The sequence below is a fragment of the Leopardus geoffroyi genome, chromosome D2 (genome assembly GCF_018350155.1).
Source record: "Leopardus geoffroyi isolate Oge1 chromosome D2, O.geoffroyi_Oge1_pat1.0, whole genome shotgun sequence".
Classification (NCBI taxonomy): domain Eukaryota; kingdom Metazoa; phylum Chordata; class Mammalia; order Carnivora; family Felidae; genus Leopardus; species Leopardus geoffroyi.
This window is the reverse complement of record NC_059334.1, coordinates 33,738,887-33,761,687: the sequence shown is the minus strand read 5'-3', so window position 1 is coordinate 33,761,687 and position 22,801 is coordinate 33,738,887. Positions and strand designations below refer to the sequence as shown.

Below are 22,801 nucleotides of genomic sequence, written 5' to 3'. Positions count from 1 at the left end.
CCTGCTGCCCATCCTTCCTTCTTCAGGCACGCGTGAGCAAGCTGCTAAACCAGCCCTCCAAAAGGACCACCGAGGACCTTTAAGAATCTCAGGATGGAGCTTGCCTCCTGAAGCAATGCAGCATCCTTCGCGAGGGGGCTGTTTCCCGTGCCCACACATGCAGGAAGTCACAGAGGGGGATAAAGTTTGATTATCCTTTCTTGCCCGTTCCCGAAGGGCCGAGAGAGGACGAGGGAGCGGTCCCGCTGGGGTCCTGGGCTGCTCTCCCGAGACAGTTCCCAGAAGCATGGCTGGCACTGCCACTCTCCTGACACATACACCAGGCAGCCGCGGCAACTCAGGACACCCCGACCCGCCCGGAGGAGGAGGGAAAGGGGACAACTTGCACGGGGCTCAGTTCGCGAGCGGTGGGGCAGAGTTGTTTAAAAAAAAAAAAAAAAAAAAAAGAGGGAGGGACCGAGATCGGGTGCGAGTCAGAGAAGGGTTCAAGTCCCTTCCCCGCCCTGGTGCCCCGGGTCCTGCGGGAACATCCCCGCCATCGCCCCTCCTCCTCCTCCACTCGGCTTCCTCCGCCCTCCCTCCCTTCCTGGTCGCCGCCGCAGGCGCCTGAAGGGCACGGCGGCTCCTCGGTGCCCGGCAAGCTCGGGAGCGGCAGCGAGTTGAGGGAACTCGCCCGCTGCCCCGGCGGCCTGCCCGCCAGCGGCTCCCACACGCCAGCGCCGCCCCGCCCTCCCCGGAGCCTCGGGGCGCGCTCGCTCACCGTCCGGTGGTGCTGCTGCTGCCGGTGGCGGCTGACGCCCAGCCCGGGGAAGCAGCCGGCAGTCAGCGCTCCGCAGCCGCCGACGCCCCCGCCGCCGCCCCGGGAGGAGAGGAGCAGCAGGAGCGATCTACCTGCGGCGGCCGCCATCTCTCAACTGGAAACGGCGCCGACCCAGGCAGCGCAGCGGACGGCCGGGGCGGAGCTAAGGCCCGCCACTCACCCGCGCCGGACCAACTGCCGCCCTTGGCTGAGTTGGTGAGGCGGGGCTTCCTGCAAGGCCCAATCGACAGGCGGGAGAACCACACTTGAGGCTGCCTGTCACTTCCAGAGTTACCTATTGTGGGACCTAGTCAATTACGGGCAAATTCTAAGGAACCGGTAATTGGCATCCGAGCCCCTCAGAATAGCAGCAGTAGAGATGGCATATTCGATTTGGCTAATCTTCACCAAAGATAAAGCTATGATAAAGGTAACTGGGGAAACGGATCTTTGTGCTAAGCTTTGTACTTCGTGAGTGTTCTAAGTTGGCAAAATATGTACCAGCTAAATAATCATTAAACTAAGGATGCTGGAACGCTCAATGACACGCCCAGAGTTACCATTCATACTGATGGTATTTGGATATGCTGGGATTAACCCTACATCATAGGGTGATCTAATGACCGTGATGTGTGGCATAGTATAGGAGAGGTAGAATGATTAGGATATCAAAGTCCCAGAATGAGTACATGCCATCAGAGTGAATTAACAGATCTATGTATATTTCAAATACTCAATCCATTTTTACAGCATCTTTTAGACTGATACTCTTACACTCTCCAGAAGCAATAGTCTCCATTTTCTTACTATCTTTGACCCTGTGTGCACTTAGTAAACTATGAAAACAGAACATGTTGGTAATGTAATAAAAGTCATGTAAAGGTTACTTCAATGAATTTAGCTAAACTAGCCATTAGGATAAACTTTGGAATAATTGTTGATCACTTTCTCTTAAAAAATATTTATTTCCCCAAGAAGCAAGATCATAATGAAAACTCATTAAAGACTGTGAAATAAATATTTCCTTAGAAGATTTCCTTACTATCTGTTGTTATAAACTGGTTAGTCCTCACATTTTTTTTTAAATCTGAAGCACGAAAGCAGTTTGGTAAGCAGATGAAAAGTATTGCTCTCAATTTTGGGAAACATCTTTATAGTGTAGCCTTGGGTGATCAAGCTGAAACAAACAAACAAAAATACACCACACACAATTTTATTGTATCAGTTTTTCTAATAATATTTTTTTAAAGTTTAACTGAAGTAGTACTTTTTGGCCAAGAATTGCTAAATAATGAAGTGGAGTTTTTGGTCTGTTTAATCCTTCCACCCCACTCTGGAACAGTAAAATGATTGGCTTCTCCAGGTGAGACTATCACACCACTCACCCAAAAGGCATTTATTGCCCAACAGTGGAACCTGAGAGCTCGAGAATGAGATTAGACCCCCATTCAACAGCTGCACACACTAATCCCTCTCATTGGAAATCTGTGACATTCCTGGAACAACTTCACTCACAGTCATTTTCGGCCCATCTATATTTATCCCATCTGCATATTATGTATTTACCCAGCTGTGCCATTTCCTCCTTCTTACTAGGAAGGAGAACCATGGATTTTAGTTTTGTTTCTATTTTCTGTGACTTTGCCATATCTGGCTACGAATCAGGATTGCCCCTTCATGTCTATCTTATACTCTGAGAAGTTCTATGGGAATTGTCTTTCTCCTATTTTTCCAAGTATAGAAATTAGATATGCACCCTAGGTAGAATGTTCTGAGACTTAGTCCTGTGCATTTGCAAAAGAACCACAATAAATAGATTGTTTAACTGCACAAACCTGAAACTAGAGGGGCTACCAAAAGCTTTCTTCTTATTTACCAAAAGAGGTTATCTTTTATCTATCAAGATGAAACCACTGATGCACCCCCAGTAGGCTGTGTAATTTGCGGATCCACTGACTGAACCGAGTTTTAATAATCCGGAGCTAGAAATGAAACAAACATCAATTATCTCTTCACTATCTCTTCACTCTTCAGCTATCTCTTTTCCATAGCTGCAAAGGATATACCTCACATTAGCTGGTTGGCCAGGCCCCATAACAAGAAAGTGTAAATAGTGCAACAGAAAGCATCCACATACCTAGAAAATAAATAAATAATAAATTATATATGAAGAGAAACGACATATGACAGGAAACAGTTAATTCATGCAGTACCTGCTATGCTGATCACTTTTATAATACTTTTATAAAAGGTGGTAAAGCAGGGGCACCTGGGTGGCTCAGTCGGTTGAGCGTCTGACTTCGACTCAGGTCATGATCTCATGGTTCGTGACTTTGAGCCCCGCATCAGGCTCTGTGCTGACAGCTCAGGGTCTGGAGCCTGCTTTGGATTCTTTGTCTCCCTCTCTCTCTCTGCTCCTCCCCTGCTTACACTCTGTCTCTCTCTCAAAAATAAATAAAGATTAAAAAAAAATATTTTTAAACATGGGAAAGTAACCACACACACACACACACACACACACACACAAAGAAAACTTGAAAACATTGTAACTTTTGAGAATTAAAAAATTTAAGAAAACCTAAATGTTTTCCAATAGGGAATTGGTTAATAAATTAGAGACGAACCCTATAACAGAATATTATGTAGCCATTAACAAAATGAATTGTCCCATCTATAAAGAAGTAATAATGCAGTACAAATGAGCCTTTTAAAAGTTATTATTTTATATAATTCAGGTACATATTGACTTCTAGAAAAATAAATAAGAAATATGTTAACTCTGGGGACTTTTGAGGGGATAGCTACCCTTTCAAATGGTTCAACATTTTCTCATCTGCATGTCATTTTTACCATTATAAAAACATGGTCACTGAAACCTATATGGCTACAGAGTTCTTTTCTGTGCCAGTCCTTAAAACAGGTTGATCTTTTTTTAGCTAAAACTAATCAGAACAGATTTCCTGGAGCATGAAACCCTAACTAGGCTCCCTACAAAACGTACACTGAAGTCAGCTCCTAATTATGACTCAATTCAATGGAGTATTTGCTTAAAAGCGTTCCAAAATAGCCAGGATAGGTGATTGCACACAGTTCATTGCATGAGCAAGAAACCATGACAGAGATCTGCTTAGAGGTCTGGGGGCTGTGTTTCATGGTTCACAGATGGTGTGAATTATATATGCAAATAAGATGAGCAATTCTTAATGGACAGAAAAAAAGTCTGTGAAGAAGGAGAGCAAAAGAAAAGGGTTTTACCTTCAAATATTTATCACAGCCTAGGTCTGTTTTCTGGCTATTTGGGGTTCACTATTTTCCTAGATGTCATTATTCCCGTTTCTCCACACCTACCCATCTGCAGTCATCTCTCCATCATTACCACTCACTTTCCCATGACTTCTTAGTTTCTGTAAACTTTTCTGTCTTTTTGAAGCTTTGCTGGTTCAGAAATATTTCTAGTGAGCATAGCTGAGAAGGGCTGAACTACTCGTAAACCCCACCACATCTCTTTTCCTGTCTATATCTACAGCTAGTCTCACTTCGCCAAACTGAATACACATTTTTTTCCTTCCTACTTTTTAATCCCTTTACTTTTCTCCCCCCCAATATTCCCATCCCTCTTACTCTAATATAGACTGCAACCTTACACTGGATTATGAACATATTTTACATACATAATTTACATAGGTATACTTACATATGATCTCTTAAAATTTTTGTGTAGCCAGAGCCTCAGGCCCTGACCTTCAAAGAATGACTGACTCCATATTCATTTTGTAATTCAGTGACCCTATAATCGAATATTCTTTCAGATCAGGAACATCCAATCTACAAGTTTTCTTCTGTCAAGAGCATGGGGCACCTGGATGGCTCAGTGGGTTACGCATCTGACTTCGGCTCAAGTCATGATCTCACGGTTTGTGAGTTGAAGCCCCACGTTGGACTCTGTGCTGACAGCTCAGAGCCTGGAGCCTGCTTCAGATTCTGATTCTCTCTCTCTCTCTCTCTGCCCTCCCTCACTCGCACTCTGGGTCTCTCTCTCTCTCTCAAAAATAAACATTAAAAAAATTTCAAACATATTCAGTGCAATACCTATCAAAATAACACCAGCATTCTTCACAGAGCTAGAACAGACCATCCTAAAATTTGTATGGAACCAGAAAAGACCCCGAATAGCCAAAGCAATCTTGAAAAAGAAAACCAAAGCAGGAGGCATCACAATCCCAGACTTCAAGCTATACTACACAAGCTATACTACAAAGCTGTAATCATCAAGACAGTATGGTACTGGCACAAAAACAGGCACTCAGATCAATGGAACAGAATAGAGAACCCAGAAATGGACCCACACATGTATGGCCAACAAATCTTTGACAAAGCAGGAAAGAATATCCAGTGGAATAAAGACAGTCTCTTCAGCAAGTGGTGCTGGGAAAACTGGACAGCGACATGCAGAAGAATGAACCTGGACCACTTTCTTACACCACACACAAAAATAAACTCAGAATGGATGAAAGACCTAAATATAAGACAGGAAGCCATCAAAATTCTCAAGGAGAAAGCAAGCAAAAACCTCTTTGATCTTGGCCATGGCAACTTCTTACTCAACATGTCTCTGGAGGCAAGGGAAACAAAAGCAAAAATGAACTACTGGGACCTCATCAAAATTAAAACTTCTACACAGCAAAAGAAATAATCAGCAAAACTAAAAGGCAACAACAGAATGGGAGAAGATATTTGCAAACGACATATCAGATAAAGGGTTAGTATCTAAAATCTGTAAAGAACTTCTCAAACTCCACACCCAAAAAACAAACAATCCAGTGAAGTAATGGGCAAGAGACATGAATAGACACTTCTCCAAAGAAGACATCCAGATGGCCAACTGACACATGAAAAAATGCTCAACATCACTCATCATCAGGCAAATACAAATCAAAACCACAATGAGATACCATCTCACACCTGTCAGAATGGCTAACATGAACAACTCAGGCAGCAACAGATGTTGGCGAGGATGCGGAGAAAGAGGATCTCTTTTGCACTGCTGGTGGGAATACAGACTGGTGCAGCCACTCTGGGAAACAGTATGGAGGTTCCTCAAAAAATTAAATATAGAACTACCCTACAACTCAGCAATCACACTACTAGGTATTTATGCAAGGGATATAGGTATGCTGTTTTGAAGGGACACGTGCACCCCAATGTTTACAGCAGCACTATTGACAATAGCCTAAGTATGGAAAGAGCCCAAATGTCCATCGATGGATGAATGGATAAAGAAGATGTGGTATGTATGTATGTGTGTATATATACACACACACACACACACACACACACACACACACACACACACACACACAATGGAGTATTACTTGGCAATCAAAAAGAATGAAATCTTGCCATTTGCAACTACGTGGATAGAACTAAAGGGTATTATGCTAAGCAAAATTAGTGCGAGAAAGACAAACATCATATGACTTCACTGCTATGAGAACTTTAAGATATAAAACAGATGAACATAAGGGAGGGGAAGCAAAAATCATAAAAAATCAATGGGTAAGGGGCATTAAGGAATCTACTCCTGAAATGATTTTTGCACTATATGCTAACTTGGATGTAAATTTAAAAACTAAAATAAAAAAAAATTTTTTCGAGAGCAGAACACCAGGAAAACACCAAGTTGAGAAGGGCAGGGTTTGTTCAAATAGGACCGTCTTTGTTCATGTTTCTCAAGATCTGAGAGGTTGGCAACAAATATTAATGGTGTCCTTTTTGTGTTGTATTGGCTGTGGCTTCCTCCAGCCTTTGCTATTTACTAGACCTTTGGAGCCGGGAAGTCTTTTTCCTCTATCTGAAGTGATTCAAAGAGGCAGGACACAAACTTTGCACTCAAATAAACAACGCCTCTAGAGGAATTCAGCATAGGAATTTGGCACACATTCTTATGGAGTTGAACACCATTCCAGAATATCTAAAAGTGCCCCCCGAATCACAAGAACATTCTTTGACAAGACCAAATTCTAACAAAATTCCAGATTGGTAAAGTGCTCCCTTCTTTCAGCAATCTCCAGGTATTTACTACCTAAATCCTGAATATGCCCTGACCTTTCAACCTCCAACTCTGCTCCCACTGTCCCTGTAAGCCACCTGTTCTACTCTTTTGAAGGCCAACTTTGCCTCCTCTGAGATTAAATGTCCAAGCAAAATTAAACTCTCATAATTTATTGTTTGACCTTGTATCATGGTACTTTGGTACCTGCTGCAAGCTGATTTGACAGTTGAGGTCTGCCACACCCCCTTGGTTATCAGACCTATTTGATTAGACTCATCTCCTTGGCTGGGCCACAGCTCCTTCTGTCATCTTCTAAGTGTAATTTGTATCAAAGTTATTAATGTTACTATATTTCTCTTACAGAACTTTTCCAGGTTAGTGTTGCCAATCTGGCAAACTAATTTAAGCTATCTATTTAGATGATAATGAGTACTTTTTGGATTGCCTCTTTTACGCAACATTTAAATTTATAGGAGTCTCCCAATGCTGATAGCCAAAATAATTTCACAAAGTATGGCGGGTCTAAATAAATTATTCTGGGGTGGGGCACCTGGGTGGCTTAGTTTAGTGTCCGACTCTTGATTTCAGCTCGGGTTATGATCCCTGAGTCATGGGATCAGGCCCCACATTGGGCTGCATGTTGGGCTCTACACTGAGCATAGAGCCTGCTTAAGATTCTCTCTCTCCCCCTCCTGTCCCTCTTCCCCATTCTCTCTCTCTCTCTCTCAAATTAAAAATAAAAAATTTATTCTGGGGTGACACAGTCCATTAAAAGTCTTCAAAAATTCATCAAATACCTAGCATTAGTTTACCTATTTCAAGGTCAGATTCATCTTTATATTACGCTGAGTGTTGCCCAAATTTCAGCTCCTCTGAAACTAAACAAATTTAGTGTCCAATGGTATATTCATTCTCCACTTTGATATCATGTATATAATCTTCATCAGTACTTATTTATATGTGAACGCATAAAGACTGGGCTCTGGGTTGCACTTGGTAGGAGGCAGAGGGTGGAGGAAGCTGTGGGCGTGAGACTGGTCATTGCCAGTTAACAACAGGTGCGAATGCTACTCTTTAAATTTAGCCATTGCACTTGGCATCTCATCTCTCAGCCGTCACGTATGGCAACCACTGCTGATTTGGAAAGGATCAAGGAAAGAATGACAGAAAGGGTCACGTTTATTAAAAGGCAGAGAGAAAAAGAGCTTTGTTCTCTTTTATTTAATAAAAGCTAGCCTAAGAAATAAAAAACCAGCATGAGACTTGGAAAGTGAAAAAACAACTCAAAAGAGTGAAAAGGGGAAGAAAATTATTCAAAGAGATAATAATTATTAACAAATCATTCTTAATTAGGCACTTTAAAAGCCATTCCAACTGCAAAAACGTGGGAGCAAAATTATCTAAAATTTGGGTAGAGACTCAGAAAATAATTACCATTAATTGGGATTTAGGATAAGAGGAGGGGACAAGACCTGAATGAGGATAATCTTTTGTTCATTCATTTGATCAGTCAAGAAAAATATACTGACTGCCTCTTATGCGTCGGACAATATATACTATGGGAAAACTTTCCAAAATTCACATTTTTTTTGCATCGTGTATTACTTTTTCTAAAATGCTCACCCTAACCTTGAAATGGAATCAATTCTTCCCATAACTTTGCAGTCCAACATTTATAGAGCATTCAAAAGAATTACTGAAAGATCCTTTGAGTTACCTCGGAGTCTCAATATAACACAACTTTAAAACATACTACCAATGTAATAACTCACCCCACCCAACAAAATTAGCAAGAAGACATATGAAGAAATTTTAGTTTTTTGCTGTCATTGTACAGTAGGGTACAATTCTATGTAAATAGTTTCTAACTAGTTCATTGCCTAGAGTATAAAGAGAACTTCAATCTCAGAGAATTGTGAGAAGACATTGCATTCCTTCCTTCATGCCTTGCTATTCTAAGACGTACCTATTAGATTGAAACAGGGCCCTTTGGCTTTTCCAGCATCAGAATAACTCATTTAACAGACTTGTTAAGGGGCGCCTGGGTGGCTCAGTCGGTTGAGCATCCAGCTTCGGCTCAGGTCATGATCTTGCGGTTTGTGAGTTTGAGCCCTGCGTCGGGCTCTGTGCTGATGGCTCAGAGCCTGGGTGGGGCCTGCTTCAGATTCTGTGTCTCCCTCTCTCTCTGTCCCTCCCCTGCTCACGCTCTGTCTCTCTCTGTCTTTCAATAGTAAATAAACGTTAAAAAAAAATTAATAGACTTGTTAAAATTTAAGCAAGATTTATAGCACCTATAGATGCTACTACTTTAAGATCCTGAAGCAATCAGATCTGTTAATTATTCAATCAAAACACGATCATTATTAAGAAGAGGAAATTTTCACATAATACCACTAAATTATAAACCTGGGATAGTGTGTGGAAGGGTCCTAACTCAGAATCCTGAGTTAATTTGGATTATTTCCCATGATATTTTATAGTTATTATTACAATTACCATGATACAGAACTCAAGAGGATTTGAAAAAAGATTGTAAAGATTTGATTTTTCTTTTAAAATGGACCTTTGCTGCTTTCTAATCAATTTTATGTTTTGGAAGGTGGAAATATATAAACATAGACAATAATTTCCTGTTTGCGATCATGAATCCTTCTCCCAGAAACAGACCTGGGAAATGAATGAATCTTGTTAAATCAAATTTTACATATAGGTTAATAGTAAGCAGGCCAACTTTGAAAAGTAAAACCCTAGTTTCCAGAATGCATTCTTTTTTTTATGCTTTTTAAATTTATTTACTTATTTTCAGAGAGAGAGAGAGATCACAAGTGGGGTAGGGAGAAAGAGAGAAAGAATTCCAAGCAGGCTTTCACACTGTCAGCACAGAGCCCAACTTGGGGCTCAAACTCACAAATTGTGAGAACATGACCTGGGCCAAAATCGAGAGTCAGATGTTTAACCAACTGAGCCATCCAGGCACCCCCGGAATGCATTCTTTAGAATGGTAATTCCCAATTTTTGATCCATCTTGGCAAATAAAACTTTAACACATGGTCATCACAAATAATAGCTCCCTAAAGCATCTCAATAAATAAGACAGACTTTGGCTTATACAACATTCCAAGTGTGTTAATTGTAACTACATTGTGCCCAAATATCTCCTTGTATTAAAAAAAATCTGAAGTATTTTTTTAAGTTTATGTATTTATTTGGAGAGAGACAGACACAACGTGAGTGGGGGAAGGACAGAGAGAGAGAGAGAGGGAGAGAGAGAATTCCAAGCAGGCTCCATGCTGCCAGCACAGAACCCAAGGTGGCGTTCAAACCCACGAGCCCCAAGATTATGACCTGAGCCCAAACTAAGAGCCAGATGCTTAACTGACTGAGCCACCCAGGCACCCCTGAAGTATTTCTTAACTTTAATAAAAGAGTTTATTCTGCAACTGCAGTAATGGCTATCTGTGAGTTCCAAGAAATTCATCCATTATCTCAATAAATAAGGTGATTTGTTGGTTGAGTTACCACAGCTAACAAACAAACAAAAGGATGTGGCCCCACCAACTTACCATATAATAAAAGATCAGGGAAACAGGAGAGTATTAGAGGAGGGCATTTTACCTAATTTTGAGGATCTGGGTAGGGATCTCAGGAGATCCCTTTGGCGACACCTGACAAGTTAATGGAAGTAAGTGCTGGAGGGAAAGTAGTGAGATATGATACCAGAGAGGCAACAAGAACCCATTACATAGTGTCTTATAAATCATATTAAGGAATTTGGACTTTACACAAAGAACAAAGTTTGTCTTCAAGGGTTTCAGAAATGGGAGAGATTAGAGAATAGATTGGAGACCAGAGAGACTGAAGGAAAACAAATTAGGAAATCTAGGCAAGAAATGCCAGCAATATGATCTATAGTATTGGCCATGGAAAAAAAACAGACTAATTTGAAAGAGACTGTATATAAGAAGTTGAATCAAAAGGTACTGGTAATTGATAGGATATTTGGGGGCAGCAGGGAAAAAAGGAGAGTAAGGTAGCAAGGGAAATTTTTAAGTGTCTCACTTGGGCAACTTGTGTCGATGCTGATGCCAAGAGGAAACACAGAAAAGACTTCGTGGGGGATGATGAGTTCAGTTTTGAAAATGTTGTGTGACAGGTGCCTTGAGACATCCAAGCAACAATATTCATCAGACAGCTGGTTATTTGAGCCTAATGAGTAGACTGTAGAAATAGATGTGGAGATCATCCGCATATAGATAGTTTGTAAATGAAACCACAGAAGTGGTTGGAACTATCCGGGATGAGATCTAAGAAATTAGTTGAAGATCTAAGAAGATCTAAGAAATTAGATGCCATTTAATGTTCTTCCCTAATACATGCTTAACAAATATTTGATTTAAGTAAATGAATGAATGAATAAAAACATGAGTCTTAATAAGATCTAGAAGGCATTTTTAACATTTGCACAGGACTTTTTCAGTATTTAGTATTGGTATTCCCTTTTTCAGTATTCAGTATTAATATTCACTGACCTCAGGTAGTTAGTGGCTATGAATTGTTCAGTTTTCAAAAATGTTCTGGGTCCCTGGAGAACTTTTTAAATTTACTGCAAGATTTTTATTTTATTACAATGACAATATGTGTAAAGCTCCCAAGCTGAGTTCTAATACTTCAGACAGGAGCAAACTCACATACTTGGCATAGTTTCTTATACATAATTAATGCTCTAAAATCATATGTTCAGGGGCACCTGGGTGGCTCAGTCGGTTGAGCGTCCAACTCTTGATTTTAGCTCAGGTCATGATCCCGAGGTCATGGAATTGAGCCCTGTTTTGGCTCCACACTGGGCATGGAGCCTGCTTAGGGTCTCCTTCTCTCTCCCTCTGACCCTCTCCCCTGCTCACACTCTGTCTCTCCAAAATAATAATAATAATAATAATAATAATAATAATAATAATGAATTAAAAATAAACTCATAAGTTCAAAGACATTTGTGGAATGAATGAATAAATACATATGTGAAATACATATACTTATCTTCTCACAATAAAGCTATAGTATCTCCATTCCACTGTTCTTGATGTCTGCTGAGGTGGTACAATAAGAACAACATAAGCAATTCAGTCCTAAGGGCCATTTACTCAAAGGAAGAACATCTACACTAACAATGCTGCCCAGGCTGCACTCCAGAGAGCTGGGGTGATATTAACAAAGAACTCATGTCCAAAATATACAAAGAGCTCTCGCAAATCAATAAGAAAAAGGCAGCAACCCAATAGAAAAAAATGGGCAAAAGACTTGAACAAATAATTCACAAAAAGAGACCAAAATAACCCATAAACAAATGGAAGGGTTCTTCACTTCATTCCCCATAAAGGAAATGCAAATTAAAAACCACAATGCAGAGCGCCTGGGTGGCTCAGTTAAGCGTCTGACTTTGGCTCAGGTCATGATCTCGCGGTCTGTAAGTTCGAGCCCCGTGTTGGGCTCTGTGCTGACAGCTCAGAGCCTGGAGCCTGTTTCAGATTCTGTGTCTCCCTCTCTGACCCTCCCCCATTCATGCTCTGTCTCTCTCTGTCTCAAAAATAAATAAATGTTAAAAAAAAATTTTTTTTAAACCCACAGTGAAATAGCACTTCAAGCCCAGTAGAAGAGTCAAAATGAAAAAGATGAAAAATACCAAGTTTTGGCAAGGATATGTAGCAATCTTGACACTCTTATGTTGCTGGTGGGAGTATAAATTGACCCAAACACTCTATCAGTCATAGTGCAGTCAGGAGACACAAACCACACCAATTACTTGAAGAGACAATTTAATATAAAGAATTGTTAATAATAAAGGATGTGTCTCTAGTTTTAACAATTCTAATCATTTTCTTTTGTCCTCTTAGCTGAAGGGATCGTAGCTGCTTTCTGCAGTTGCTACCCCATGATTCTTTCAAGTTTTCTTTTTACCCTTGCAGTTACTTAGTTAACATTTTTACACCTAGTTAACATTTACATTAAATTACCTCTTCTCAAGTTACTGGTATGGTTTTTATCTGCTAACTCATATAGAATTGATAGCAGGAGTGATCCAGGAAACAGACCCTCAAATATAGGATGTCTTGGGGCTCAAGTGGCTGTTATACTTTGCCAATATGGTGATAATCATGATTTCTAGGGCTGTCATGTGGCCTGGGACTCAGACATCTACAGATGTAGGTTCTCATGTTGTTGGGAGTGGAGGTACAGAAGCAAGGGTTTTCATAATTGAGATCGTACAACTCTTATATCCTAGTCACCAGCAATGACCCTCCTATATACTATGGGAGTAGTTCAGACTTAGAGATCTTTCTGGAAAACTACTCTATACATAGTGGATGGGTAATTGAGCTACTAAATTCAGAACTAGCCAAATTATTGAAACACATGTTTCTATTACAAATGAAAAGATAGGGATTGAAAGACGGAAATAGAAATCACTTTGGTCGGGGCGCCTGGGTGGCGCAGTCGGTTAAGCGTCCGACTTCAGCCAGGTCACGATCTCGCGGTCAGTGAGTTCGAGCCCCGCGTCGGGCTCTGGGCTGATGGCTCAGAGCCTGGAGCCTGTTTCCGATTCTGTGTCTCCCTCTCTCTCTGCCCCTCCCCCGTTCATGCTCTGTCTCTCTCTGTCCCAAAAATAAACGTTGAAAAAAAAAAAATTAAAAAAAAAAAAAGAAATCACTTTGGAATAGAAATCACCTAGGAAACAATGTAGTCCTCGTCTCTGATGGGACAAAAAAAAAAAAAAAAAAATTAAACGACCTACTAGTGCTGTGTTTTAATATCTATTAGCTCATTTAATCATCTCACTAACATTATGACTAGGTATTAGTATTCCTGTCTTACAGATGAGGATATTGAGGTTAAGTAATTTATGCTAATTTAGTACCCAAACTCAGGAATGAAGGACTTCAACACCCACACTCTTAACCATTAATGTAATCTCACTCTCTGGAAGCTAGCGCTCTCCAGATGCAGTTCAGTATAATACTCTGTAAACTACAGGCCATCATTGCTTCCCTCCCCACCTCCCCCGCCCCAGGCTATTCGGTTTCCAATGGGGGAAAAGAGCCACGTAGAAGGTTAGACCTGAAAAGGACTTCACAGGTTCTCTCCATCATAGTCTCAGTCTGCAGTAACTTCACTGAAGTCTAAGCACATACCTGACTTGCCCCAAGGCCACAGAGCAGTTTGTTTTTCCAAGGGAGGGGACATTTTATTTATTTATATTTAAACTTTTGTTTTTTAAAAGTAATCTCTACATCCAATGTGGGGCTCAAACTCATGACCCCAAGATCAAGATGCTTAACCAACTGAGCCAGCCAGGCGCCCCTCACAAGGCTATTTAGCGGTGGAGGCAGAACTATAATCCAGGCTTCCTCACTCGCAAGGCAGTTGTCTTTTCACTATACCACAAAATCTGCCCCTCCCACATTCTCTTCTCTCAGAGATGGGTATTGGTATCGGGTCCAAAGTTCTTATTGACTCTTTAAAGGGACTGGGTGATGTGGACAGGCAGGCTTGTTTATTAAAGGTACACAGATCTACTTCCTGGTATATATTCAGTGCCGCCTCCAGTTTTATGCGTTAGCAGACTGGGCAGCCACTGTGCGCTGTGCTGAAAAGTCAGTTTTCAACCTGCCCTACATTACTTTTGCCTCGATACTTCAGACTCTCAATGTTTGCTCTTTTGGGTTGAAACACTGGAAACCTTGGTTAAAATGCCAATGGACAATACAACCAAAGGAAGTTCTTGTCAATTCCTTAGCTTGAATTAGTTTAAGCAATTAGCACTCATCTCATGGAAGAGTCCTAAAGGATCAGGACTCTGGAGACATTTGGATTTTCCGGACGGTATCAAATGGCATAGGATGACCCGAGAGAAGTGAGGCAGGTTATAGCAGAAACCTGCAGGGACAGGTCATGGCCATGTGAAGTCACGGGACACCTGGAGAGGTGAGAAGAAACTAAAAGTCAGAAAATGGTACAGAAACGGGGTGGGAAATGGAGCTCTTTTGTACAAATTAGAAAGAGACCCATGGAGTTCCTGGGTGCCTCAGTTGGTTAAGCATCTTACTCTTGATTTCGGCTCAGGTCATGATCCCACCGTGGGTGAGTTCAAGTCCTGCATCGGGTTCCACGCTGACATTGCAGAGCCTGCTTGGGATTCTCTTTCTCTCCCTCTCTCTCTGCATTTCTCTCTCTCTCTCTCTCAAAATAAATAAATAAACTTAAAAGAGAGAGAGAGAGAGAGGGAGACCCTTTCTGAGCATCTTAGAGAATACAGCACAGACTAGATTTCCATTTCTACCTGCCCAACTTGCACACTGAACAGCCACTTGTGATAGACTTGTGTAAATCACATGCATCATAATGTTGCTGAGTGGTTGCCCTGCCTTCCACCCCTGCCGTTGCTCCTCATTTCCCAAGACAGCCACAGAAAAAAAAGAGAACTAACCTTCACAATGCCTGGCCACAGCCCTCAGCAAATTTACTGAGCTCTTACTCTGTGCAGTCAGTCATCACAAAAAACTCAATGAGTAAGATACTATTTTCCCAACTTTACAGATGAAAAACATAATGGCCCAACAAATTTAAGTGTTTTCTGTGAGACACACAATTAAGAAAACATTCAAAGAGGCTAAGTACAGTGTACCCAGCGAGTTAAGCTGGGTCTGACTCATCCTTATCTTTGTCTCCCTATACCACACCTGTTCACAGAATACTGTTTCCTGCAGTTTACATAGTTGTACATACTCAGTTATGGCCAACCCTATTCTCTATTACACGGCATTGACCTTCAACGGTCTAACTTAACACAGGTAAGCACACAGGTCTCTCATTTGTAGGTGGACCATCTGGCAGGTAGCAATAGGGGAATAGGAAATAGCAATAGGGAGAAAAGACCCTTTGACAAGGTCATAAGAAGGTTAATGAGGTCTAGATTTTAAAATATTTTTCTAAAATCTGAAAGAAAGAAAAAAGATACGTCAATGTCAAGTTTGAGTACTAGCTAACAGCACAGTGATAAGCTGGGCGCTGTAAAACATTATATTATAGCATCTTGCCCAATCTCAGAATATCCTTATGAGGAGAATACTTTCCAAGCCCCCATTGTTCAGATAAGAAAAATGAGACGTTGAGAAGCTACTTGCTAAAGGTCTCCTGGCTAAAGTATTGGAGCCAAGATATGAATCCAGGATATCTGTTACCAGAGTCCCCACACTTGTTCCTCTATATTACCTCTGCTGATAATGCGAACAGTTCATGTTGAAGATCTCAGAGAAAACCCTGTAGTATCTTAGACTGTTAACTTAAAAGTATTCACTCTGAGGCCTTAGGGGATGGTGTCATGATGAAAATAGCAAAGAAAAGGAGATTTTTGTGTTTTTAAAATAATTCCTTTGATAATATTAATTTCTTTGGTATGTTTGGCGTACTAGATTACTAGTACCTTTTGGATAAATGTCTTGTGTTTGATATGTTTCCTTCACTCATTCACTCATTATTGAATCATTGCTGAACAATACTGATCTTTATGGAGAAGGCACCATCATGCCTAACACTGAGCTTGGCATATAATAAACTTAAATTTTTATTGAATGATTAGCTCCAGAAGGAAGAGGTTTTACCAGAAGTTTTCTAGATGTAGTTCCATAGGAATTAATCGTGAATGATTTTGATAATTCTGTCACTAAATTACTAAGACAATATTCCACAGGTATGGGTTGAGTTTGAATCTATGTTTAGTGTAACAACTTTTGAATTGGTGGTAGTCAGCAAATGTTCAGTAATTATAACCTTTTTTTTTTCTTTAAGAAAGAGAGCACAAGCAGGAGAGGGGCAGAAGGGAAAGAAGGGAGGGGGGAGAGAGAGAGAGACAGAGAGACAGAGAGAGAGAGAGAGAGAGAGAGAGAGAGAGAGAGAGAATCTCAAGCAGGCTCCACGCTCAGCACAGAGCTGGATGCGGGGCTCAGTTCCACAACCCTGGGGTCATGACCTGAGCCAAAAGTGAGTTGGACGCTCAACTGACTGAGCCATCCTGGTGTGTCAGTAATTATAACCTTTCTAGAGAGTAAGTAAATTGAAAATATTTGTTTGCTTTTTCTGTAAAATTTTAAATGCTCTCTAATATCTAACATTAGGGTATGCTAATATCAAATGTCTGTAGCTCAGTTTACTTTTTTTTTTAAGTTTTATTTATTTAAGTAATCCCAACACCCAACGTGAGGATCAAACTCATGACCCCAAGATCAAGAGTTGTATGCTTTTCCAACTGAGCCAGCCAGGCACCCCATAGCTCAGTTTATTCATTAGTGTCCTCTACCTTGTTTTAGGAAGTATAGGACATCCTTTATTTACAGCAAGTCAGTTCACAGTTCTCATTCCAGGACTCTGCCTACCACCACTGTGTTCAACTTATGGTGCCCTCAGTGAACCCAGAACAAAGAAGCATATGGTGCCCAGACTTTTGAGGAAGTGCATTTCTACCTTATTGCAGCAAAAAGCCCTGCAATCTGATGTCCAAAGCCTATACTTTGCTGAAGAAATATATAAGAAAAATATTCCCGCATCCATTTCTCAAAAAGCCATTAAGTAGCCTAAAGTTTATCTAGAAATTTCCTCAAAGGTAAAAATAAAAACATTGCCATAGTCTTCTGTGATGTAGTTGAAAGGATATTGGAAGTGGTTTTGGAGAACTAGATTTTAAACCCAGGTCTAACTACTATGCAATCTGTGTGGGTAAGATACTTAACCTCTGCTTCCTCATCTGTAAAATAATATTCTCCTCTCTGGGTTGCAAAGGTTGTAAAGGTTAAAAAAAAAGGGTGGGGGGAGTTTGGCACATGAAGCTACGTAGCAACCTAAAAAAAGTCAGTTTAATTAAAACCAGAAATATTATGTTAAATATTTTTCTTTCTCTCTTTTTAACAGGAAAACAAACAAATTTAATAACATGTACATCTTCTGTATACCCAAAGAGATACCCAAAGAAATTAACTCCAAAGATGCCTCTTTCTCTGCTAATTTGTTTTAAAAAAAAATAACAACCAAGAATTATGAAGAAGTGAGGTCTTTGTTCATTTGCCCCTACCTTCCTGGTGTTCTGGTTTATATAAAGACTTCCACCATTGAGGAAGTCTATGTGAGCTTTATATCCCTGCCATCAGGGCAAAATGCCTGTCTTCATGTAAATGCCTGAGAAGAGTGTCATGTGTCAGTTTAGATAATGAGAGTTCATGTCTCTGTACTGCATCTCTTAGAATCCTTTTTATTTGGTGAAAAGTTTTTTAACTTCTGAATTATGACCGGTCTCATTCATCATTTCACAAGGTTAAACAGCAGATGTCTTAAGTGTGAAACAAAATATACCCCCCCCCCCCCCCCACACACACACATACACACACACTTCTATTTTTTTCTCTCTTCCCCTGGCCTATTCTTAGAGCTTGGAATGGACCACATTACCCTATAGACTGATACAGTGGACTAGCCAACCCATTGAAAAACAGCTTTCCAGCTTGCTGATTCATACCTTCTTTAAGCAAAGATGATTGCTCCTAACTTATACTGTCTTTTTTTCTGACTCCTAATGAGCTTTAGTCAAAAGATCCTTTTTATATCACACAAATATTCAAATAACCGAAGAAATGACAATGTCCAAAATGAATTCCAAATTGAGATATTTTTCCCTTAGGTAAGCCAAAATATGAATTATTCTGTCCATCTATAATGAAAAGTTAACTGAACTCATGCTGGTTTGTCTCTAACAGCATTAAGCTGCCACTTTTTGATGAAGTTTGGTAATTTAGTCCTGCAGCATAATGGCAGGATCAATGGACAAGGACTTAGAAGACTTGGACCCTATTTTCAGTTCTAGCTCTGGCTCATTACCATTACTTTGCCCTGACCATCTTCTATTATTACTTGGAATCTCAATTATATTAGCAATGCAGAAAGATTTGGAAAAACTACCCTGTAAGCTAACAACTAAGATGCAGTGGTCTTATGTTTGCAATTGGTGTGCCATCGTAGTCTGAGGCAAGAAAACTGTCTATCTTGGCATCTCAGTTTCTTTATCTGTAAAGACATGATAAATTACTTGTTCCTCTTTTCCCACCAGTTCCCTCACAGAAATGCGGTAATGGAAATGATATTAACACTATAAACGATTTTGGATCTCTAGGCTGTTGCTACATAAAGAGAAAGTCCTTTTTATATTTCAACTGGCATTTTTAGGTACTTCGTGCTCCCTGAGTTTGCACCATATCAAATCCATTTGGAAAAGATTACTACATAGACTGTTATTCTTTGCAGAACCATTGCAGAAATAAAATGGGCCACAGAGAATACGCTTTAAGAAAATAAAATTGTTTCGTAAAATTTGTGATTGTTGGAAGTTAAAAATTCTTCTGATTCACATTATCACTCTAATCATCTTAATGCAAAAGAGACAGCTTGTTAATTCGCAGCTTTCTATTGCCATGTTGTCTAGGTAGCGATACCAGCTGAAAAAAAATGGGGATACCACTCAGTTGATCCTGGTTATTCCAGGATTTTTGTAAAGTACCTGAGAAAAGTGTGTAGGTAGTGAGGGATCTCAAAATCTAACAATAGTTGACAGATAGCTTCTAATCTTGGTTTTGCATGTGTCAAACCTAAGAATGTTACAGGGATATTCACCTATCTCATGTAAATAGGAGCATTGACAGATAATAAGTATATCCTATCTGCTAAAAGAATTATGATCCTTACAATGCCCATTTTAATTTTTAAAGATTGTAATGGTAATGTATTTCGTTATATAATCTCTTATATACAAAATGTGTTTATTAGGATGCTTTCCCACTCATCTCGACTCAGGGTGTTTTTAGTGCTGTTTCTGTCTGAAGGAGCATCCTTCTGTAACTTTTCCTCCTGTAGGTTGGCAGAGGACAGTTGAAAGAGTCAACATACAGACTACCATTTGTGCCTGGCTAAAAATGGTGGTGATTTTATAGTATCCTGGGCACTTCCTGGCCATGAAGTAGGAATCAAGGCCTTGCACCAATTACTTCTTCTTGTGTTTCCTCTTCTCTTCTGGAGAGGGATGGAGGAGATCTTTCTCAAGGGGCATATCTTTGTGGGGAGGGGCATATCCTTGTCGCTGCTGGAAAGGCTGTTATACAATCTCTTTGTCACATTAGAGTACTAACAGATTCAAAGCTCAGACAGTGAAGGACAAAAATTCTCAGACTGACACATGAAATCGTATTGATTCAAAGACAGGTCTGAAACTGAAAGATCAGTTTATAGGGTGAAAGGAAAAGAGGAACATACGGAACCAAAATTTGCAGCCAAGGAGGACCCAAGATGTAGAGGTGGTCTGGTAACTGACAGAGATTCCTACAGGCAGGTCAGAACTCATATGCCTAGCAACAAGTATTAGAGATTAGTCACTAGGAAACTGGAATCCAAAGTCGGGAAATCCAGTTGCTTTGGTTACAAAAGATACACATAGAAAACCTATAAAACCCTTTGAGGACAGATCTTCGTTCATTCATTCAATAAATATATATTAAACACCTATATATGCTAGACACTATTTTAGACACTGGAAAATACGCAGTGAACAGAACAAGGTTCACTTAACTTGTGTAACTAGCTGGGGAGGGGGAAGGGCAGACGATAAACAGATAAATAAGTAAAATACATAGTTTGCCAAAAGAAGTAAGTTTATGGAGAAAATTTAAGCAGGGAATTTCTGGGTTGCAATTTAAAGCAGACTGATAGAGAAGGCCTCACTGAGAAGACAGCATAGAAGCAAAGACTTGGACTAGACAAGAGGAAGAGAATAGTCATGCAAATATCTATGGAACAGCATGCTAGGCAGAGAATACAGCAAATGGAAAGAACTTGAGGCAGGATCCTGCCCAGCACATTTGAGGAAAGGTAAGGACGCCATCATAGTTGGAGCAGAGCGAGGAAGGGGAAAGAGTAGTAGATGATGTCAGAGAAATAAGGAGAGAGACACCAATTGTGTTGGGCTCTGAAGATCATTGTGAGGCCTCTGGCCTTTGAGTAAGATGAGAAACTATCAGAGAGTAGTGAGCAGAGAGAAAGCACAACATGAATTACAATGTAAAAGCATATAACTGACTATTGTTTTGGAATTAGACCCTAAGCGGGCAAATATGGAAGCAAAACCGTTTAGGAAACTATTCCAATAACCCATTTAAGAAAGACAGGCTGGGGTGATGAAGTGAGAAGTGACTCGGATATGGATATATTCTGAAGGTAGAGCCCTCAGGATATGCTAATGGTCTTGACATCAGATGTGAGAGAAAGAAGAGAGTCAAAGATGACCCCAAGATTTTTGGCCTGAAAACCTGGAAAATGGAGATGCTCTTGAATGATACAGGGAAGAACGTGGGAGGAGCCTTAACCTTCTTTGCATCCACACGTCCTAGCACAAATGCCAAACACATGGGAATGTTCAGTGACTACCAATAATCTAATCTGAATCTTGTTTCTATGTATTTGAGATCAGAGTTGTTCTAGATACAGGACTGACTCGTTGGAGTTACTACACTGGGACTTGGTTCTAGACTCTGGGGCAAGGTTAAAACCATTGGTGTCCTAGAGCCAACTTGTGCTAGCTAGCAAGAACCAACTGCTAAATTTGGCGGGGGGGGGGGGGGGGGGGGGGGGCGGTGCGGATATTGCAAGCCAGGTGTTAAACACAGTTGATTTGTAAACTTACAGCTGGTAACACATTAAAAACAAAGGTAAAAGTATTTAAACTTCATCACTTCCGAATTATTTTACTACATTTTACTATTATCTGTGCCCTTGAGGTTATTTATGTTTGTTGTGTGTGTACAATAGAAATATTATAGAACAGTGCACTACTGTGCACCTCTTCCCAACTCTGTGTTCAGTGATGTTATGCCGGCAGCTTTAAATTGGCCATGATGTGAGTATTTATGACACAGAAATTGGCAAATGCTACAAATGAGGCATCTCCCCCATCCCTTTCCTGCCCCCAGAGCTGGTTAAACCTATAAGTGGAAATTTAGCCATACCAGCTTTGAAGGCAATGATAGGGGATGAGCAAACTGGTATATATTTTGGAAATATACTGAGGTACAGGCACTGCACACAGAGTATTAGAGAAGTATATAGTATATTATAATACTATTATATAGTATATTATAATACTATTATAATACTATATAATACTATATAGTACTATAATACTATATATTATATATTATAATACTATAATACTATATAGTACTATAATACTATATATTATATATTATAATACTATAATACTATATAGTACTATAATACTATATATTATATACTATATATATACTATATATTATATACTATACAGTATATATTATATATATATTATACTATATAGTATATATATTATATACACTATATAGTATATAGATAGTATATATATACTATATATATATATAGTATATAGCATATACTATATATATATATATATATATATATATAGTATATAGTATATATGTAGTATATAATACTATATAGTATTATAGCAATGGTTATATGAGAGGTTTTTCCTGTTCTGGTGAGGGAGGGTTGGGGACTGAGGAAATTATAGTAGGAGATAGAGACACAAGGAAATTCCACATGGGGAAGGAATGGCCTTAATGATTGACCAAACCAGGAATTGCTGAAAGAAATTCGCATCTCCAGTCAATCAATGCCTTAATAGAATAAACCTAGAACAAATTACAAACTATTAACAGAAGAGATTAAAAGCTTTGGACAGCTTATTTGTATATCTGATATTATAAAGGATGAGGAGAAAATGGGGACTAGTCAATGCCATGGAGTAGTGACTGCATATTTGCAAAACTTTCCTGTATTAAGAATCTTATGTTTTATTGTGAGGCCTTGTAAAA

At 39.8% G+C, this 22,801-nt stretch overlaps 1 protein-coding gene, 1 long non-coding RNA gene and 1 pseudogene across 3 annotated transcripts in view; 1 reads left to right on the top strand and 2 right to left on the bottom strand.

The window, feature by feature from the left end:
• The window catches only part of MCU (mitochondrial calcium uniporter), a 199,866-nt gene extending 198,895 nt beyond the window's left edge, over positions 1–971 (bottom strand). Inside the window, exon 1 of one of the 2 annotated variants that reach the window (XM_045437721.1) lies at positions 761–971. In XM_045437721.1, coding sequence (XP_045293677.1) covers positions 761–907 — 147 coding nt within the window. In that variant the 5' untranslated portion in view covers positions 908–971. The remainder of the gene's footprint in view (positions 1–760) is intronic. The other variant, XM_045437724.1, reaches the window with a different exon arrangement.
• Positions 898–19,251, top strand: LOC123576638. Its single transcript, XR_006701514.1, has 2 exons — positions 898–1,229; positions 17,808–19,251. It is a non-coding gene; the product is annotated as an uncharacterized LOC123576638 (long non-coding RNA).
• A 437-nt stretch (positions 19,252–19,688) lies between these two features.
• Positions 19,689–20,589, bottom strand: LOC123576637 (annotated as a pseudogene).
• Between the last annotated feature and the right edge of the window lie 2,212 nt (positions 20,590–22,801).